Source organism: Canis lupus, chromosome 14 (assembly GCF_048164855.1).
Source record: "Canis lupus baileyi chromosome 14, mCanLup2.hap1, whole genome shotgun sequence".
Classification (NCBI taxonomy): domain Eukaryota; kingdom Metazoa; phylum Chordata; class Mammalia; order Carnivora; family Canidae; genus Canis; species Canis lupus.
The window spans coordinates 35374917-35396422 of record NC_132851.1 but is presented as its reverse complement, the minus strand read 5'-3'; the positions used below and the strand labels follow the sequence as shown (position 1 = coordinate 35396422).

Genomic DNA, 21506 nt, shown 5'->3' with positions numbered 1-21506 from the left:
CTGTTCAGCTCAGCCTATCAACCTACCTTGTCAAACCCAGGTCTATCCACTGCCAACATATGCCTGTCAAGCTTCACAGCTTCCCTGCTGTCAGCGTATATGTTAACATAGGTATAGACATCAGAAGTCCAACAAATTCATACCTCTTAGTAGCTCAGTAGTTCAAGCTCAGTAGCTTGAACATGGTACGAGGTCACCCACAGAGAGACCCTTTCCCTGGGGCTGCCCCTGCAGTTGGAAAGGGAGCAGCAGTTATAAACCAGGAATGCACAGCAGAGTTTCCTGGGGAGCTTTTTTAAAATATGCCAATCTGAGCCCTACTCCCAGGGACTTTTTAAAAATACTTTATTTATTCAGGAGAGACACAGAGAGGCAGAGACACAGGCAGAGGGAGAAGCAGGCTCCCCACAGGGACTCTGGGATCATGACCCGAGCCGAAGGCAGACGCTCAACCACTGAGCCACCCAGGTGCCCCAACTCCCAGGGATTTTGTTTAGGCACAGTTAGATTGGGGTTTAGACCACAGAATTTAAAACATCTCCCCAGGTGGTTCTGATGCCTCCTCCTGTTGAGGGCTCCTGGAATGGACCAACGGGTACAGGCTTTGGAGTTGGACAGAACTTGGGTTCCAACCTAAGATCTATCACTCTAGTCCTTGCACTCATCACCTCTGAGCTAGAGGTAATGCACAGAGCACTCAACATGGAGTCAGAGCTCCAGAACATTCTTGGCTGGACTGGGGATTTGTGTTGTGTCTGTGAAGAAGGCAGCGGAAGCCCCACCACATATATGTCTTTATATTTCCTTAGGGATCCTTTCCACTGAAAGCCTCCCAATTTCTCCCCTCTCCCTTGACCCCAGGCTGGGCTAGGAGGCCCTTCTCTGGGTCCCAGATAACTTCTTGCTTACTCTTACCACTGCAACCTTTGCATTTTGTTGGCATTGCCAGTTTTCTAGCCAGTCCCTCACTAGACTTTGAGCTGTGAGACCACAGGTTTTGGGAGCAGTAACTGTTCCTCCAGAACAATACTTGCCCCCACATGTGGACCCTAAGTGAGTAACCATTGTCATGGGGCTATTGACACTGTCTCTATGCTTCATCCTATTTAATGCCCTTGACAACCTTCTGAGCTAAACCTAATCACCTGCATTTTGGACACAAGGAAACTGAGGCTCAGAGAAAGGAACTTCCTTGCCTTGGGTTACACAGATAGGAAGCTGCAAAGGATAGCTGTGTGTAGCACACTGTGTAACACCTGTGTGCTGTTTGCGTAACCTTAAGATCTACATGTGGAAAGACCTAGTCCACAGTGTAAAGAACCTCTTCTCTCTCTCTCTCTCTCTCTCTTTTTAAGAAAGATTTTATTTATTTTAGAGAGAGAGAAAGAGAGTGAGGGGTGGGGAGAGAGCGAAGCAGACTTGCTGAGCAGGGTCCCAATGTGGGGCTCGATTCTGAGGACCCCAGGATCATGAGCTGAGCCAAAGGCAGACGCTTAACCAACTAAGCCACTCAGGCTCCCCAGGAACCTCCTCTCTTTAGCAGCAGCCTCCCACACTAACACGCACTGTCCCTCGGTGTCCTTGCCCTCACCTGCAGCTTGTACGGAACATTTCTTTTTCCTAAATATAGCAGAAATGCTCTCTGATTTTTTTTTTTTTTTGTGCTTGTAACTGTTCCATCTGAGAAAATACAAATTATAATGTGAGCACAACTATTCACTGAAGAGTTGAAGACTTGGCATGAGTTACCAAAAAGAATAATTTCATTTTCTGGCTCTTAGGAATCCCTGGACTTGGAGCTAAGACATCCATCTATAAATTGGACTCTGCCATTACGAGCTTTTGTCCTTGAGTCAGTCAGCAAAACTTCAGGACTTAGCCTCCCCTGGTCAGTAAAGTAACAATAATACTTGTCCCCTTTCTTCTTTAATGTATTCGCCAACCTGGTTACTCTCTATGTTCTTGGACTGTGATCATCTTCAGTAAAACTGCAGTGAGTAAGACACATGCTGTCCTGGCCTCATGGATAAGCAGGGCACTGGCGTGCTCATATGTTGTTAAATACCTAATTATATAAATAAGTCATAAGCTATCATTGTGATAAGAGTTATAAAGAAGCAGAGTAGGCAATGCTATTCCACTCTGTGTCGTCACATTTATGTGCTTTCTTGTAACTTTCTGGTCCTGCCCCTAACTCTGTCCTACCCTCTTATAACCCGTCTCTCCTCTCATCTCTCCCCTCAAATCTCCCTCTGCTTAGATGACTTGCCCCTCTCACCCCCTTTTCCCTCTGCTTCTACCTCCTTCCCCATCTCCTCCTTCCTCTCCCCCATGTCTCCACCTCCCATCTCTACCTCACCTCCTTTTCCTTGCTGTAACTCTCTTTGCTGAGAGCCACTCTGTCATCCGTGTCATTTTTTTTTGTATCAGTTTCCACTGTTTTACTTTTCTCCCCCTTATGTGTTACATATCCCTGACTCTGTATGTCTAGTACTTTTGATTCCATGCCAGGCATTGTGTTAATAGTTTCATTTTCATTATGTAAATGAAATAAAAATAAAATATGTATTTATAATAACAAGTACATATAAAACAAATATGTTTATATCAGTGTATATACTTAGGGAGAGAGCTTCATTATGGGATGCATTTAAGTTTTTCTTTTCTTTCTTTTTTTTTTGCATTTAAGTTTTTTATAATCAGTTTGATCCTTCCAAGGCTTGCTTTTAAGCTTTGCTAGTAGGGACCAGAGAAGTCTTTCCTCTAAGGCTAATTTTATCCAGCTGCTGAGATAGTGCCCCTCTGAGCTTTGCTCATTGTCCCATGAATTGTGAGGTCTTACTGGTCTGTGGATGCACCCATCATGCCCAGTTGTGTACAAGCTCTGGGAATTGTTTCCTGTGCTCTCATCCCTAGCGCGGTGTCTTGTGAACTCTGGGCCATTAGTCTTCTGAATTCTCAGCCCCATCTGCTTGACTCAGGGAGGCTTCTAGGATTTTCATAAGCTCCGCCTTCTCATGTCATGTCCTGGAAAGTTCCTGCAGGCAGTATGTTAGGACAGTAGTAGAACTCACTTCAGTTGTAGTCTGTGCAGCCTGATGGCCAATGTCTGAAACCATTACCTCATGTTTTTATGTGGATTTTTAGTTTTACAAATGAAAGTGTGACCTTGGTCTCTGTTACTCCTTGTTGCCTCAAGCAGTCGCCCCTCCTTCCAGCCCCCCTTTTGGTGGAATCTTTAAATATGGATGTAGGTACAGACACTGTTGTTGCTGTTACTATATTTCCTGTTTCCTTGTAAACCAGGAGCTGAACTCTACACAAGCTAATTGAATAGAGGCCTTGAATATATATTTTCCTAGAAGTCTTTTAGGGGGTAGAGGTATATACACATGGCTTCTTTATCCTTACCATTACCATCACCACCATCACTACCATCATTGTCATCATTGATGTGCCAAATATACTTCTAAGGTATTTACACTGATTTACTCATTTAATTATAATGACAGCTTCTGGGCCAGGTTGTTATTCATGTCATTTTTAAGATGAGGAAAAGAAAACACATAAAGCTCAAGGAGCCAGTTACTGGGCAGCACCTAGAATATGAACCCTGGCTTCAGAGATTCCAGGATCCACAATTGAGGCTATTTGCTTCTTCCTAGCAGCTGAACGCCACAGGGCCTTTCCAGGCTGCCCTAGAGAAAGGAGCAGCACTGCAGCTGACCAAAGTCATGTTTGAACTTCATTTAGAAGGAACCTGGGTCTGAAGGAAACAGCAGGTTGTCTCTGGATTACAGGCTAGAATGATGATCCAGCCATGAGCCAGGAGGCTCTTGTCATCTTTGGGTAACCCAAACATTTACCACCCAAGTTAAATACCTACTAGAGTGCCTGTGATATCCACCATAGACTCCAATCCCCATTGCTATGTTCTGTTCTAGACTCAGCCACTTCTTGTGTGTGAGCAGGTGTGTGAAGGTGTGTATCATCCTATGCAAGTTGCTTTTTCTTTTCTATATCTGAGGCAAACTCATCAGTAAGATACAAAACAACATTACTGTGTAAAACTCACAGGTTTGGGGTGAGAAGTAAATGAGTTAACATATTAAAATACATAAGATGGTGGGAAGCACAGGCCAGCCTCCCATAAGCTGTTAACACTGTTTTTGGTTTCTAGTAACTGCTAATCCCTAGCACAAGGGTACCCATGTCTCTCATCCAAGAAGCTCCTAGAGGAAGGGAATAGAACAGGCAGGAGGCCCTTAGAGCAATCCAGGCCAGAACCGAACCCAAGGAATGAAAGCAGAAAGTGAGGCAGGGTAAAGAGTGGGGAGCATTTTAGCAGGAGAATAAGTAGATCTAGATGAAGGAGAAAATCCAAGCATGACTCCTGTTTTTGATGAATTAGGGAATGGTATGGCCTTTCCCATGTTACCTTAAACTGCTCTTTTGATATTTTCTTAGTCTCCATCTCAAATATTTAACCAGATTTGAAGTTCTTTACTACATGATTGCTGAGTGGTCTCCCTGAGTTGATTAGGGCTCTGGGCATTCATTGGTCCCTGGTGGGCGTTGGTTAAATGACTGATGGCAGGAAGTCAGTCCTCTGGGATGAATGCTTCCAGGGGCAGGTTCAGGGCTTAGCAATTCTAGTAATCACAGGACAACTGTATATTGTGATCCCTTCTCCAAAGTATCGGCCTGCTGCCCTAATCATTGTCCTCTTTCCTCCCTGAAAAATGAGCAGGACCAAAGGAATATTCCAGACCCCACACTTTGTATCTCCAATGTTATGCATAATTGAATATGTTTGATAGTTTCTATCCTCTTGAAAAATCAGTTTTCAAATACTGAAATAATAAAAGATCCATCAAAGAACAGTGGTGTGATATTACCTTCTGTTCCCATGGAGACCAAATTGCTGGTGTTCAGCTGTGTGTTTATTAATGGCATTTGCCCATGAAGCATGTATTGGCTCCTCCTGGTAAGTAGCACATGATATTTATCATCTACCTGTAATGTGTTCAACTCATTTCAACTTCTGTTTATTACTGAGATCTTAGAAATGGTTTTATTTGCTAGTTTGGTTAGATTTAATTTTCTTGAAGGGCATATTACCAATGCCCGGTAAACTGTTTCTGTGTTGCTCTGTAATGAGGAACCATTCTATTCACACATAGTGTGTGTGTGTGTGTGTGTGTGTGTGTGTGTGTGTGTGTGTGTGTTCAGGGGAGACAGGTCATTGAACAAGGTCTCAGGAGTGTAGACTCAGTGGCTATAGCACACATTGGGAGGCACTATGTTATACCCAGTGTTCAGTTTCTGCAAAAGTCATTTCTTCTGTGTCTTCTACATCCGCCGACATTTCTAAGCATGAGGCCCTTTCTACAGGTGGAGAAACTAAGCCTTTGACAGACTAGACATCTTTCCTAAGGGCAGTTACTTGAACGGAAATTCTGGCCCAACTCCATATAATTCTGAAGTGATTGTTCTGTGAATTTTGTGTACTGCACTAACTTACTTAGTCATTCTCAACAGAACATAATGCCAGCCCCACGGGTTGTTCTCATGGTTAATGTACTTGCAGTGACCAGCACGTGGTGAAGATTGAATAAGTGGGCGCACTCGTCTCCTGTTTTTATTTTTTCCCTGTTTTTAGCACAGCTACAAACAGAAGTCACAGAAATAGAATTATTACTGTTTTGGCTCACATGCACAGAAAAAGTTTTGGTTAACTCAAAAGCTACGTTTACATAGATTTGGTTTTTGTTTTCCGCCAGAGTCTCATTGCTCACATCATTGGAAGTAATCTCAGTTATCATGTTTCCATAAACACTAAATTTGCATCCATTAGAGTCTATCGATTATAGTTGGTATGAAAGGATGTAGTTTAAAAATGCCTTCCACAGATATTCCCTCTGTCACTTAGAAGAGACAGATTGTTTTTGTTATAGAAATGAGAATTCTCTCAACTTATAGCCTGCCCAGAAGAAACCCTTTAGGTTTCCTGTCTTCTTCCCATGGCTTTTTCCCTGTAACATTCTATGTCTTATCTTGTTCCCAATCTGTCCCCACCACTGCAAAAGCTCAAGGAAGGGACTGTGTCTTTCTTGAATACTGTGTAGCCAGTGCCTTGCACATGGAAGGATGCTCACTCCTTGTTGCTGTGGAAGGCAATGATGAGGGAACAGATGAGAAACCCTCTGGGCAGCAGTAAGGCTGATTTTTTTCCCATCCTGTGGAAGAGGATATTGAGATTCCAATATCAGTTCTTTCAACATTTAAGCTAAGAGCTCCTTCAACTGTACCATGTTATTGTCTATATATGAGTATCCAGATGAGTATCCAGATATATATAGGTAATTCTAGCCAGAAAGCACAGTTTTCCACCTAGTTACCACTTGTGTAAATGTAGATTGCAAAAACACTTTGCAGATTCAACATAAGTGGGCATGCTTGCCAGGTGCCATAGGGCGATGGCAATTTTGTTGATGATGTTAATGACAGCCAACGCTGTAGATGACCCCATGAACCTTCACAACAACTACGAGGCTTCCATAGTTGTAACTGTGGTGTCATCAGGAAACAGGCACTGGGAGATTATGTTATTTGCCCAAATTCACACCACTAGTAAGTGAAAAAATTTGGTAGACTCTATAGGTGAGGGCCTAAGGAAACTCTGCAGCCCACTAGTTATGTGGTCTCAGGTCTCGGTTTCTCCGCTTACAAAACAGTGACCCTTGTGGCTCTCTTCCAAAGACATGGCTTATGCTTATGTGAGCATGTTTCTTGTGTCCGCCAGGACAAAGGTAGTTGTGGATAAATCAGAATTTAGGGAGCTGATTCTCACTCTCCAGCATCCCCTCCATCACCAGGTGTTCAGTCCAGTATAGAAGCAGTGATGGCTTCCAAGAGCCATCTTGTTCACAAACGTAAACAGAGGAATGACCGCCTATATTCCTCCAATGAGTGAAAAAGGCAAAACATGAGAGATTTTTTTTTTTTTTTAGTTTTTCCCCGGCCCGTCTTTCAGGATCCAGGTCGAATGTTCCTTTCCCAAGGAGGCTCTTCCTGACAACCCAGGCTTGCTACAAACCTCACTCTCTCATGCTGCCTGCTTGGTGCAATGCCCACCCCATTGGAGACAGTTGTCTGTCTTCCCTGCTAGAGGGAAGGCCCCAGGGCAGACCATGGCTTCCTTCACGCTGTGACCTCCTGGTGTGGGCCAGCACCTGCACTCGGTGCATGCCATATGCATGAGTGCTCACAAAGTATAATCCAAGTCTGATCCCTGAGTGTGGTAGATCCGGCCTCATTTATTGAAACCCCCCCCCCACACACACACACACACCACCTGTTGTAATTTTTTTTTTTAAGATTGTATTTATTTATTCATGAGAGACACAGAGAGAGAGAGAGAGAGAGGCAGAGACACAGGCAGAGAGAGAAACAGGCTCCATGCATGGAGCCCGACATGGTACTTGACCCCGGGTCCCCAAGATCACGCTCCAGGCCAAAGGCAGCACTGAACTGCCAAGCCACGCGGGCTGCCCCGTTGTTGTAAATTGTATTGCCAGTGTCTTCATAGCCAGTTTTGTTGGAGTCACTTACAGTTCTATTGGCAACCAGAAACTCCCTGCCACCTCTCACTCCGGACCTCCCATTTCTAACCTAAACACAGTAGTGAAACCCTCCTGGAATCTGGCCTCCAGACCGATGCGGTACAGACAGGGTGCTTGTCTGCAGCCCCAGGGCTGTGCTGGCTGTCCCTTTCACTGTGGCAGTAGTCTGCTCCAGGATTTATTATTGGAGATGACTCTCATCCCTCACTGCCTTCTGCCATTCTCTCTGCCTCACTGGCTGCCTTCTCTGGGTAGCAAAGAATCCTGTTCCATATTGATCTCATTCACTTTCCCAGGAGAACTTTCAACGAAACCTATGCTTGCTCATGGCTGCCAGAAAGTCGGCTGGCGGCTTCAGGGAATACTCTAACCTTTGCCTAGCTTGCCTATGGGATGTGAGCCTTCAGGGGTGGAGGCGGGCCGGGGCGTGCACAGCCCATGCGCATTTCCCAGGATGGCTGACTTAACACTTTTCAAGAGTCAGCACTGATAAGGCGAGTGATGGCAACACTATCTATGAGTTCCTCTATGCTCTCTGTCCCAAAGGCCTTTGGTCCTGATATTTCATTGGATATCATCACAGCCATGGAATTAGTTAACCCCTCTCAGAGAAGGGGAGCCTGGACCCTGGGGGTGGAAGTAACCTGCCAAGGATTGTCCCCATGGTGAGCTTTAGGTGCTGGATTGAAGGCTCCCTATACAGGTGCTCAGTGTGCTACCTAACAGCTGCCTCCAGTGATCATGGGGGTGAATTCAGAGACGTAAGGGATGTGGTTCCGTGGCTAATATTCAGACCATACTCCGTGCTTCCAGTTAATCAATAGAACACTATTAGCTAAACTGCAGAGTTCTTCCCCTTTCCCAGCCCATCATTTTTTTTCCATCTTTTTTTTTAAATTATTTATTTATTCATGAGAGACACACACAGAGAGGCAGAGACTCCCTAGGCAGAGGGAGAAGCAGACTCTCTGTGGGGAGTCCAATGTGGGACTTGATCCTAGGACCCCGGGATCATACGCTGAGCTGAAGGCAGATGCTCAACTGCGGAGCCACCCAGGTGTCCCTTTTCTAGCCCATCTTATAGGCTGCGTGCACATTCTCTGATTTACTCTTTACTCACCCCCTGTGAAGAAGCTATTAGTATCCCCCCCCCATTTTACAGATAAGGAAACTGAGGCTTATGGAAATCAGTAAGGTGGCCCAAGGTCAGGAAGGCTGTGAGTGACGGCACTGGGATTCCAATCCCACTGGTGGGGTTCCAGAGATTCAATCTCAGATGCTGCGTCTCCTCTACTGGGAAGAAGTTTATCTCCCTGGCAAGCTGCTGCTTGTGGATTGAAGCAAGAGGAGGGCAGGTGCAAGAAGCGAAAAGAAACAGGAGAGCGGTGGCAGGCTGTCTAGAACTGCAGGGGCCATGGGGGGCTCACCGGGGAGCTGGGGTGCACGTAGGGGCCAGCACCAAGCAGGCACCACAAAGAACGGGAGGGAATGACGGCCTGTGCTCTATGTTGCTTATTGGAGTGAGTCTCCAGGAGCCTCAGAATCATCCCGGGTCCCTTCCTGTCTAGCACACCAATGCCAAGGACGGACTCCCTGCAGACTCTGTAACCTGTCTTCGTTTTCACACCTCTCCTCATCCCCCTCCCGCTGCCTACGCGGATGCTTCCCGCTGCACAACGCACAGCTTCCAGACTTACCTGCTTTCTCTTGATTCTCTTCCCTCCACGCTCTCTCCGCTTGGCTCCCATGAGATGGTGAACCTTAAAATCATCCTCATGACAAAGAATAGAGGCCCTCCTGCTGCCCCGGGCCTCAGAACCGAAACCCTCCTTCATTCAGCCTTGACCCCACATGTACACTCTGCTGACATCATCTCAATTTTATTTTTACATCTGCAAAAGGTTGCTTGTCATATATGAAATTTCCCCCCTCCTACTTTTACCTGCTGATTTCTTATTTTTATTTTTTTTAAGATTTTATTCGTTTATTTGAGAGAGAGAAAGAATGAGCATTGGGGAGAGGCAGAGAGAGAGAGAGAGAGAGAGAGAGAGAGAGAAGGCTTGTCTCCTGTTAAGCAGAGAACCCAATGGGGGGACTTGACTCCAGGACCCTGGGATCATGACCTGAGCCAAAGAGAGACGCTCAACCACTGGGCCACCCAAGTGCCCCCCACTAAATAATTCTTGAGTAAATGCACAATGAGTGACTTGGGCACCATGTTAAGCATGTCCTCTGTTCTACTTAATTCTAGAATATCACTGTGTGGAGTGACACTAACCATAATCAAGCTCAGAAGCATCCCAAACTCTCCTTGAAAGAGCTGTCTCTGCCTCAGGGTAGCGGTATCACTAGCAGCAACATTGAATAGAGGAGATAACAGAGAAGCTCCCGACAGGGAAGAGGTCTGGTTCACCAGGAGGGACAGCGTGGGACTCTGTCCGGCCATCTGCGACACGGGTGTGGGCAGGTGAAGGCGCCGAGCCTGGGGCGGGAGGACCAGTCTCAGGGCCAGAGCAGCCTGCTGTGGGGCAGTTAAAGCCAGGCCGTGAAGCCACGGGGACGGTGACCAGCTTTGGTCTCTGGGGGTGAGGGAGCAAGGGCCACATTCAGAGTCACTGAGTCAGGATAGGGGCTGACTTCTGGGCGTAGTGTCCGGGGGGATGGGAGTGCTCACGTCTATCATTCCCTCCCGTTCTTTGTGGTGCCTGCTTGGTGCTGGCCCCGACGTGCGCCCCAGCGTGGTGGGGCTTGCTGCCCTCCCTCCGCTCCCTGGTGAGCCCCCCATGGCCCCTGCAGTTCTAGACAGCCTGCCACCGCTCTCCTGTTTCTTTTCGCTTCTTGCACCTGCCCTCCTCTTGCTTCAATCCACAAGGAGCAGCTTGCCAGGGAGATAAACTTCTTCAACATTGGATCCTCAACCAGCTAAAAATCTTATCCCCGAAAGATATTTCTGCCAGATTGGAGAGCCAAGTCTTAAAGATTTGAAGACTCGCTTAAAACAAAAGAGAATTACATGAAATCGAAAACAACGCACAGAATGTAAGCACCCTCTCCCGTCGCTCCATCTGCCTGCCTCCTGTAACTCGTGAGTGTGATCTACTGATGAGAAAAAATGAGGTGACACTCTATTCACACTCTAATGGTACTGATAAAAATAATACGCTTAACCATAATGATAACAATAAAAATTATTATTTTATTCATTGTATCTACTATTTATGGAGTAACCAAACAATGCACTTAATATCTCCCCGGCATTTGATTTGTTGTAGAACAGATCCTGCCAACCGTCGTAGAGATGGCATCTTGTTCCAAAATTGTTTTTAATAGACTCTGTGTGTACGCGTGAGGAACCCGGAGAAAGTTACAGTGTGCAAAGCTAGTGTTTGAGTTTGGTTTGACTCCAATGATGGACCATACGCTTGTTTCACACAACACACCATCTCTCATTTTTAAAATATCACATGTAGTGACTGGTGATTTTTAAGAGACATTGATACAGCTGATAGAGTTGGAGAATAGTTTTTTTTTTTTCCTTTAAATTAGAGCCTTCCTTCAGCTAGACTGTAAAAATACATTCATCAGAAAGGTGTTTGGGGTTTTATGATGATCTGACAACTAAATTGCTTGTTCAGTGTGAGTTGTGTAATGTTGTTCTCAATTAGATTAAATATTAAGAATCCAATTTGCCAACTGCTAACAAAATTGCTGAACATTGCACACAGTTTGGGGAATTGCTTTTAATGAAGAACAAATGGAAGTAAAATACCAGAAACTGGAAGTGCCAAAGCTATAAATGTTTCGATGGATAGATCCAGCACTTTCAAATGTTGGAGTGTTAAGTGTTTTCTGCACTGGAGTGATGTATTGAGTGCTGTCACCTTAGCTAAAGAATTTACGGTCTGCAGAGTTCTTGTTAATAAACACAGCGGTGAAGTGGCCTCTTCACATCATTTGTAGGCTCTGTGTACAATACTGAAAAGCAAAAGGCCAGAGGGTCCCCTGTGTTTGGAAGACTGCAGGGAAGTGGGTTCTGGTCCACTCTTGTTTCCTCTTTCTTTTTTTTTTTTTTTTTTTTTTTTTTTTTTTTTTTTGTTTCCTCTTTCTATACCTCATTCTCCTCGGCTCAGAGAAAAGCGAGGTGGCGTGTGCACAGTGTGGTTGCCAGGATCATGGCCAGCATCCTCACCCTGCCTGCAACCTTCTGACTCGTCCTCTCCTGCCACCTCTGCAGACTGGCTGGCCTGCATCTCTTTTGTGTTCCCCGGATGCAGTGTTCTTTGCCAGTTGCTCTTCTCAGCACCTTACGTCCATTAGCCTGCCTTCATTGCGCCTCACCATCTTGCTCGGAAATAATTGCCTTTATTATAAGAGAGGCAGGAAAGGATCACAAACACACAATGGGGGCTCTGTACCTCGTGGAGGGTGCCCGCCGTGTTCGACAGAGTACTACCAAGTCATAAGCAGTCGATAGATGCGGAGCAGCATGGACAGCGTGGATGCCATAGCCTCGATTAAGTGTCACAGTGCAGTGCCAATGCAGTCATTTTGGCAGCCATCCATTTAATAGCTTTATCTTGAACCTGAGGCAGATGCAAGTCATAGAACGGCACAGCTCTATTTGATCACAGCCTGGCCAGAGAGGTGATCCAAACTTTACTAAAAATGTGTTCGGATTATTTGGGGGCTATTAATTTTGACAATTTCTTTTCTCATAGGAAACTCAGCTCCTGACACTATGTCTGACAGATCACCACTGTGCCTCCTCATCCATTGAATGAGCCTAAGAATGACCTGTACCTTACAGGGCTGATTTAAAGGCTCTAGATAGACTATAATTTATTATACACATGCTTTTGTTTTGGTTTCTACTGTTGCCACAATCATTGTAATGGAAGCCATTCTTGCTTTGAGCTGGTTTTCTATAGAAATAAACATTCTAAATGTGGTAATATTGATGCAGTGGCCTCCCATTTACCTTGATAATCTCTCAGAACAGACTTATCTGTTTCAGCAGAGGCCAAGTGAGGGCCCACATTCGCTGAGCATCTTCTACAGGGAGGCAGGAATCGGCAGTGGTTAGAAGTGTGGGCTCTGGGATTAGGCTCGCCTCATTCAAGCCATAGCCATGCTGGGTACTGATCATCTGACTGCAAGACAGACAGTTACTATCGCTCCCTCCACCTTGCTCTTGGACATGAGTCTGGGTGCTCTGTGCATCTCAGATAAGGAGGTTTATGGGGAGACACGTGGGTGTTTGTACGTTTGCTATCAGAACATTGAATCCGTGTTCAGTGCCGGTCTGCTCTGGTCTACTTTCCAGGTTCCCTGCAGAATGAGCCATATAGAAAGAGCCCACCAGATATACCAGGAGGAGAGACAAGGACCAAATCCACAATCTCCCAGTAGGAGAGTAATTGTAGATGCTGAGTCTATGCCTGCCCCAGTGATAGTTGAAGGAATTTAATACCTTTCATAATTAAAATCACAAAAGCATAGAATTTTACACCTCGAAGAGACCATAGTGAACCACTCTAGCTTCCAAAGTAGAAACAGTTATAATGGTCGCAGTAGCCCCCTGCAATTGACAGCTCCCTCATCCTGCAGATACGTTGGAGGTGATGGGTCTCTGACCTCTTGGGAATAGGAGTAATATCCGCTCAACCCTTCACACACTGCATGATTAATCCAGCGTTTCTGATGGCCATTATCCTTGTTCTCACTGCCCTACCCTCAGTTTGGAAGACTTTGATTCTGGTAAATTCAGAATAGTGCCCTGTGGGATGGAAGAGCATGGCTATGCTGTTTTGGAAACCTGGACTCGTCTCTTAGCATTTATGAGATCAAGGGCCATTTACCTCATCTCTCTGGGGTCCTTCTACTTTTGTAAGTTTACATTATGATTTCAACTTCGCTGGAGGTTTGGAGTACCAGATGCAGCAGCTAGGGAGAAGCCAGAGTCCTAGAACAGAGCCTCCACACATGCCTTCCTATCTCCCCTTGGCAAGTGCACTGGCACACATTGTGTACCTTTCTTGGGTGTCTCTGGGTTCCTGAGAATTGAGTTGCTTTTTGTTTTTGTTTTTTTGATGAACCTGATATGCCTGACCCTCCATGGTTAGATCCCACCTGTCTGTCTCCTGTTTTTCCCTCCTGAACTCATGTGCCTTAGCAACATAGTTCAGATTGTAGTTCTCTGCACTGTATTTGTTCACCCTGTATTTTTGTTAATAGTGGCTCCTATAATTGACATGCCCTCTCTCATCCTTTCTCTGCCTGCCTAACCCTTCAAGATCCAGCTGCAGCATCACCTTTCCTAGGAAGCTTTCCCCGCTCACATCCTTCCACACACTCAACATCCTACAGTTTCTTCCAGTGTGACATCTATCTGTAATTATGCATCTGTGTCCCTGGTTCCTCCAGCTGGAGGATATGTTCCTCCAGGTGGGGCACTGCATGCTAATCTCAGGAGCTCAAGTGTTTATTTTTTAAATTTATTTATTTTTAAAGATTTTATTTATTTATTTGACAGAGAGAGAGAGAGAGAGAGAGAGAGAGAGAGGGCACACAAGCCATGGGAAGTTTAGAGGGAGGGAGAGGGAGAAACAGATTCCCTGCTGAGCATGGAACCTGATGCAGGGCTTGATCTCAGGGCCCTGAGATCATGACCCGAGCCCAGGGCAGAGATTTAACCAACTGAGCCACCCAGGTGCCCTTGGAGCTCAAGTGTTTATAGCAGGGGGACAGGCACCAGTAGGGACCAAATACAGAGGGACTGGGTTCATGGTGATACATGGAGTTGGAATGACTCCATTGACTTGGTGAAGAATATAAAGAAACCCAATGGGACTCTCGATCATAATACCTACCATGTGAAAATGTAGTTCTCTAAAGTCAAATAGATCAATAGCAGCAATATGTATGCATTTGCCCAAAACTCATCACAGGCATTAAGGTAACTTACAAGACATGAATGATGCCTTTTAAGTGATGAATTATTCAGGGTCATTATATCAACCTATTTAATTACTCATGAATTATTACCTTCTAAAGTTCAAAACAGGTCAAAAATCTCTTGGTGATACAGGAATTGACCAGTTTACTAAAGGAAATGCCATGAAGTACATCAATGGAAGGATTCATATGGAGTTCTTACCTGTAATGATCATAAGACTAATGCTGCATGTCTCTTGTACTCTGTGGAAGGTAAAGAACTACCTCCTTCACCCTCACTCTTACTCCATGAGGGCAGCTAAGTCCCTGTCCAAGGTGTTAGATCTTTGACCAAGGGGGAACCTGGATACTGAACTCTAGAAGGAACCACTTACCTGGTCAGGTATAGGAGTGTTGGACAGAGGCAAGCCTCCCCAGCTGAGTGTCTCCTCTGCCAGGACTCCTCCAGGGCTGAGGGTGACAGAGACAAGTACCTCCCAGGGAAGACTTGCTGTCATGAAGAAAGAAGAGGAAGAGTCCAGTTTTTTATCCCCAACTCATCGTGTGCCCAGCAAATGGGCAGAGGTGAGCCAGGGGTGTCATGCTAATGGGTGTCCCTGCACATTGAAAACATATCAAGAGTGGAGAAGAGTGTTCTCACCCATAGCTTGTGCCTCTAGACCCCCTTGGTGGGACCTTGTGCAGCTGTTCCCCATGACGACCCATTAGAAGGTTCAAGGCAGCTCTTTGGCTTCACTGTGGCTCTTCCTCTTTTCTCACCGTTGCTTCAGTCATCTGGACATATGCATTGCCCACTATGTGAAGGCCACTGGGAGTAGATGAGTACTATCCTGTCCCCGACTCCCAGAAGGGGAGGTCCGGATACAGCACACACATGGAGGGAGAGAAACACTAAGCCACATTCACTTCTTTTATGGCCAAAGCCACACAGATCTCTCTGTGGTCACTCAGTGGTCATTTGCGGGATCTGTTGGTGCTGGAGCGATGTGCAGGTGGAGGGCGGCCAGCACATAATGTAGACTGGAGACATGCCTCAGTGGGAATGTCTGCACCCTAGACCAGGGTCTGTCAGCCACTTCGCTGACCCCTGTGCCTGAACTGCTCCCTGCTCAGGGAGCCTTGTGGGCTGTCAGTTAAGAGGACCATAGGGGCAACTTAGATCAAGTCGTATTAATGTGAAATCAGCTGTGATTTCTGTATTTCAACTGTTTTTGGTAAGAGATAGTTGGCATTCAACCCACAGTTAGTCACTGCCGCCCTGTGTGTTGGGGCACCAAATCAGACACTGCTCACTAGGATGGCAGCGGTCTGGTGCTGACCAGATGAAAGAAAGAAAGATAGCACTGTTATCTGGGATCCCAGCTAGTTGGTTGCAAAGGGAAGTGTAGCCCAAGGGATTTTCGATTCCCTTTGGAATTTATAGAGTGAGGTTCCTTTTTAAACCTGGGCCCTTGTCGGTGCTGGAGGCTTCACTCTTCTGTATCCTGAATGTGGGAACACAGGCTAACTATATAAACCTCCTCCAGCTTTGTTCCAAGAGGAAGCTCAGTGCTGTGAGGCTTTCCACCCAGCCCATGCCTAATTACTAACCACCACTTGCTGGCCATCGGACCTGTAGGTGGGTTATTTACCACTCTGGGGTTCAGACTCCCAGTCTACCAAATGGGGATAAATAATTGTACTTATCTTCTAGGTTTGGCATAAGAATTAAATGATTAATACATGTAGAGTGCTTGAACAGTGCCCGGCATGTAATAGGGTCAAATAATAAATGTTAGCTGCTTATTAATGTAATCGTAGTTTCCTCATTGATTAAAAATAAGATGATAATGATAAAACCCATGAATTACCGAGAGCCAGCATCCAGAGACCAAAAAAATAATACCAGGCACACAGCAGGCATCTACTGAACAGTGGCTACTATTAATAGAATTCTAGATGGTGAGGTCTGATAGAGCTGCATTCCTATTTCAAATAAACATCCAGAATATTAAAATCCAATTCCACATATGCATTTTCCCACAATTGTAACACAGAAGATGTACTGATATTTCTGTACAAAAATTATGTCAACTTTCATGGGCGTATTTTTATTAAATGAAAAGTTATCAGTGCTTACCACATGCCAAATAAACCTCAGATTGTGTAAGTATCTCATATAAAGCATAAGTAAGTATGTTTGTATAGGACATAAAGATCCATAGCATGATTTTTGTGGCAATCTGGCAAATCCCAATACCAAGCCCCAAACTTTGTGAAAACCCATGGTTCTCAAAAGGGGGAGGTAATGGTTATTTGGACCTTCTATCTGGACCTGTGTTGTCTTGTATTCTTGAGACTCCCAGAGGATGCTACAGCTCATTCATTTATTCTTTCTTTTTTTTTTTAAGATTTTATTTATTTGAGAGAGAAAGAGCACAAGCAAGCATGAAGAGGGTGGAGGGGTAGAGAGAGAGAGAGGGAGAAGCAGTCTCCCTGCTGAACAGGGAGCCCAAAAGGGGCTCAGGACCTGGGCCAAAGGCAGATGCCCAATGACTGAGCCACCCAAGCACCCCTATTCTTTCTTTCTTTAATCATCAAATTTCTGTGTGCTGTTTCAGGTTCAAAGACAAACCGCTTCTACCCTCTGGGTGTTTAGGGGGGTGTTGGGGAGACCATTGTGGTCTAAGGAGGTGCGTGCAGGACCTGGGAGGAGGGAGAGGATGGAGAAGCTTCACAGAGGAGACGACATTGGACCTGAGTCTTGGTGATGAGTTACAGGCAGAAAAGGAGAAAAGCAACTAGAGCTCGGATGTAGAACAAGAGGCAGCAGAGGACCTGGAAATATGTTGGGGACTTACCACTCAAGGCTTTGAGTGGCATCCTAAGGAATTCAAACTTTATCCTGTAGACAGCAGGTAACACTATAAACTAACTTGCATGTGCTGATGCCACAGATGGAAGGAAAGACCAGTGGGATGAGACCCTATAGAAGGATGCTTTAATAATTGAAGGAAGCAGTGTAGACTCAAACTAGGGCAAAAGCAAGAGCATGGTAGAGGCAAAACCTTCAAGACCTTCTTAACAGATTGTGAGGTGAGACAGAAGGCTGGAGTCTGGGACAATGTCCCAGCTATCGGGGATGTGGGGCCAGATGGGTCCAAGTGGTTCTTCCAGAGGGAAGAGAAGGATTGGGTCAGGGGGATGCCAATTAGCCACTTTGACAGTAGGCAAGCATCCAGCCAGCACTCTGGAACAGAGATCTCGAGCCCAGGGCAGTAGTTGCCACTTGATGTGACCCGCGTTGATATAAGGTCAGAGTTGATGGCCAGCTTGCTTTCTCGATTAGGTGATGAATGAAGTCAAAAAAAGCAAACCTTCCTAACTAGCACCTAGGTGGGTGCTGAATGTCACCCAGGCATTCTTGAGAGCACTTCGGCTCTATTCCTCTCCCGACTTCCCATCTGACACAGACACTTCAGAGGATGGGTTCTCGCCTGGTCACACCATTACTGAGGGACTGACCCACGAGCCAGGGCCAGGCCACTGGTCTCCAGATTCTAATCAAACCGCACCCCAGTGGAGCCCCTGAAGTGCTTCACTTGAGTTCAGATCCATTGTTTAGGTTTCTAAGTGGATCCTCGTTAATGTTTGAGCCTCATAATCCGTAGGTGTGTTCCTGGAGGCCATTGATGGATGCATCTTTTTGTGCCCCCTGATGTTACCCTGGGACATTGCAGAAGTCCACATCCTATTAGAATAATCTTGTTTGATCCTTAACAGCCACCCTAAGGGGCCATGTCACGACCATCCCCTCTGTACATCCCTTTGTGGCTGTTGTACTGTGGGCCCTGATCTGGAGCTCACCATGGTGAGTTCAGGCACAACTATTCTGCTGGCCATGTATGGGGCCTGCATATCGTTTTAGGGTTTCTGTTCCAGGCTGTGGGAACAGGCAGTGCTCCAGGGGCCTTTCTTCATGCAGGGTGATTTTTTTGGCCCACTCCATGCAGGGCCAGTGGAGGCACACATGTTCTTCTTCACTGCCTTTGCAAGACCCCAGGGGGCGGCTAAAAGGATTTTCTGCAGCAGCTCACTCACTTTTGAAAAGTTGTGCTGTTGACTCTTTTCTAGGGAAAAAGATTTGTTTTGTTCATAATAATCTCAAGCCATGCCTTTTTTGAGGATTTCTCTCTGGGTTACCATTTTGACTTCATGTTGCCTCAATAATCACATTGAATCAGCCTTGCGAAGATTTCCCCAAAGATTACCTTATGTGTCTCTTGAAAAATCTATATGATATTGGTATCTCGTTTCCAAAGTCAAAGTTAATATCAGACTTCAAAGATCCCTTGCCTTCAATAGGTCCTGAAGCATTTTCCATTGGAGGCATTGGTGATAAGAAAATTCGGTTGCTAGCAGGTGGCGGGACCAGGAAACGGGATGCTCAGGGCTGCTTGAGGCAAACAGAAAGGGGGCTCCTAGCTCCTGGGTCTGATGCCTTTGTTCCTCCCGTGTCTGCTTTCATTTCCGCTTAGTCACAGCTCCTCGAGGCTCTGCAGGACTTTAATTAATGCCTCGGTCAAAGCAAGCCACCCTGGTGGAGCATCTGTCCTCAGCCAGGCTCGGTCTCCAGGGCACCTGTGCACACTGAGAAGACACTGCCCCCATTTAGCACCTGAATCGGAGAATCATTTCTTCTGCGGGCAAAGCAGGGTGACCTTGTACGAGTCATTTGATTCTCTGACCCACAATCTTTTGATCTGTGAAATAGAAATTGGAGTTCCTAACCACTTATTATGTAATCAGAAGGAACTTTTAAGGCATGCTAAGTGATAAAAGCAAAGAACAAAGAACCATCCAGAGCATTTTCTGACTTGTGGGTGCATCTGTGTGTGTTTCCAGGACATATATTCGTATATTAAGTGCACATAAAACATATCTGCACATATGCATATGGAAGTATTCTAGAAAGATCCACAAGAAATTATTGGACTGTGAGGAATGTGGCACTTTTTGTTGTGTTTCCTTGGGTAATATTGTGATTTTCACCATATGTGTCTTCTAATTTTGAAAGTCAAAATTCAAGTATCTGCTTTGTACAGTTTGTTGAGCACCACATGACATCAAGGTAGTGGGAGTACCTAGATGCGCCGTGAAGAGTGGGTTCCTTCTTGCTCCATAGGGCTGTGGAGTCTGACATGCACACCCTGCTATGCACAAGCTCTGCCCGTCTTTCTACAACTCTACTGACTTCTGTTCCTAGCATACAAGGAAGGATGAGAAATGGGAATATAGGGATTACCCTGAGTGTCTTGCTGACTATTTTCTGCTTATGAAATGGAAGAGTCTTTTGATGATTCCAAACCTCACTGAATGTCTCTCATAAGCTCAACTCAAAAGGGACCCTGCTGGCCTCGGAAAGCAAAGCCCGGGTTCAATGGAGTCCCAGGGAGTGGACTCTCCAGAGGATGCTGTGCTGCACCATCCATATCCTGCCCCCGGGCCTGAGTAATTCATTTTCTCAAATTGCCACGGGTGGTGGTAGCCAACAGCCCCTGGCCATGCCTGTTTCTGGAGATTGCTCATCTGAGAGAGCTGCTGACCGAGGTCAAGCCTCCTTCCCGGGGTAACCCATGCTCAGTAGTGGGCAATGCACGAGTGCAGAGACCTGGCCCTTCCTCCAAAGCCACGGGCTCTGCAACTCCAGCACTTCCCATGGGATATGCTGAGGTCTCTATGGTGCTGCATGACCGTGACCGTGAGTGCAGCTCCTCCCCCTGCCCCTTCCTGCGATCCCACAGGGTTACTCCCTACTGCACACCCAGTACCTGACGCAGACACAGCTCTGTCTCAGAGTCTTCTTCCTGGGGAGCTGACTTCTGACCATCCCCGAGCCGGGTGACAGCAGCCAACCTGACACCTCCATCCCCCTTTCCCGATTTGCAGCACCCCGCGTGCCGCACCCATCACGATGCCGTGATTAGCACGAGTCCAGTGCACCCACGATTGTCTACTCTCCATGGGGAGAGCAGGTGACTTGCAGATGGCCACTGACCCCTCTCAGACCTGCCCCAAGGACCAACCGATTCCTCTCTGATAGCAGCAAGGAAGGAGACCAAATGGGACGGGAGGTTGCCACTTCACCGGCTCGCGAGAACCTGGAGCGGGGAATCGAACCAACTCCCCAGGTGGAGTTTCTTCCCATAGGATGGGCTGGGCAGCATGGGATCATGAAGGGCTGTGTCCCTCCCCCCTCACCTCTGGGTGAGCAGTAGATGGACAGGCAGGTCCCACACCCATGGACTGCTCCAGCCTTGTGCTGGCGCCCCCCTCCTCTGCTGCCCACACCCCTCCTCTGGGGCTTCCTTTCTCTGCCCCCCTAAACAAATCCCCACTGAAATTCACCCCAAGACATCCTTCTCTCTGGAGTTTGCATGGAAGTGAGGCCTGGCCCCTGTCTTCTCTTCCGCCGTGTCTGAGTCTCCAGACACATGGTGGAATTGGCCCTTCTTTCCTCATCGCACAGAGCACAGTTGGGTCATCGTACCGGTGTAGTGCACCCTCCACCTGCAAGCAGATGACATTGTGCAGAGCACCTGATGCTGTGGCTTCCTGTTTGGTGTCTTGCCAAATGCAGCAGCCAGGGTTGAGTCTCTAACCTCACATTTTGCAGCAGAGCATCTTCCTCCCCCTGGGCATTATGTACCACTCACCCAACTCCCGCCAGAGTCGCCACAAATACCATGTCGCCCTGTGAAAGGGACCCCCTCTGTCTGTCCCCGTCTTCTATGGTGAGCCGTGCAGCAGCCAGGGAACGAGGGCTTGGAAGTGGGTCCCTTTAGGTGGCCCCAGACCTTCCGGGTCAGTGCCATCAACCTCATCCTCACTCTTAATATTGCTGCTATTATTATTATTATTATTATTATTATTATCATTACTTTAATA

At 46.4% G+C, this 21506-nt stretch overlaps 1 protein-coding gene across 4 annotated transcripts in view; it reads left to right on the top strand.

The window, feature by feature from the left end:
* FAM135B (family with sequence similarity 135 member B) overlaps positions 1-21506 on the top strand; it is a 182595-nt gene that overhangs the window by 116730 nt on the left and 44359 nt on the right. The window contains exon 1 of one of the 4 annotated variants that reach the window (XM_072774620.1): positions 4930-4987. The exons of 2 other annotated variants lie outside the window; for them this stretch is intronic. In XM_072774620.1, the coding sequence (XP_072630721.1) occupies positions 4970-4987 (18 nt within the window). In that variant the 5' untranslated portion in view covers positions 4930-4969. Of the gene's footprint in view, positions 1-4929; positions 4988-10036; positions 10665-21506 lie in introns of those variants that run through there. One more of the 4 variants, XM_072774621.1, reaches the window with a different exon arrangement.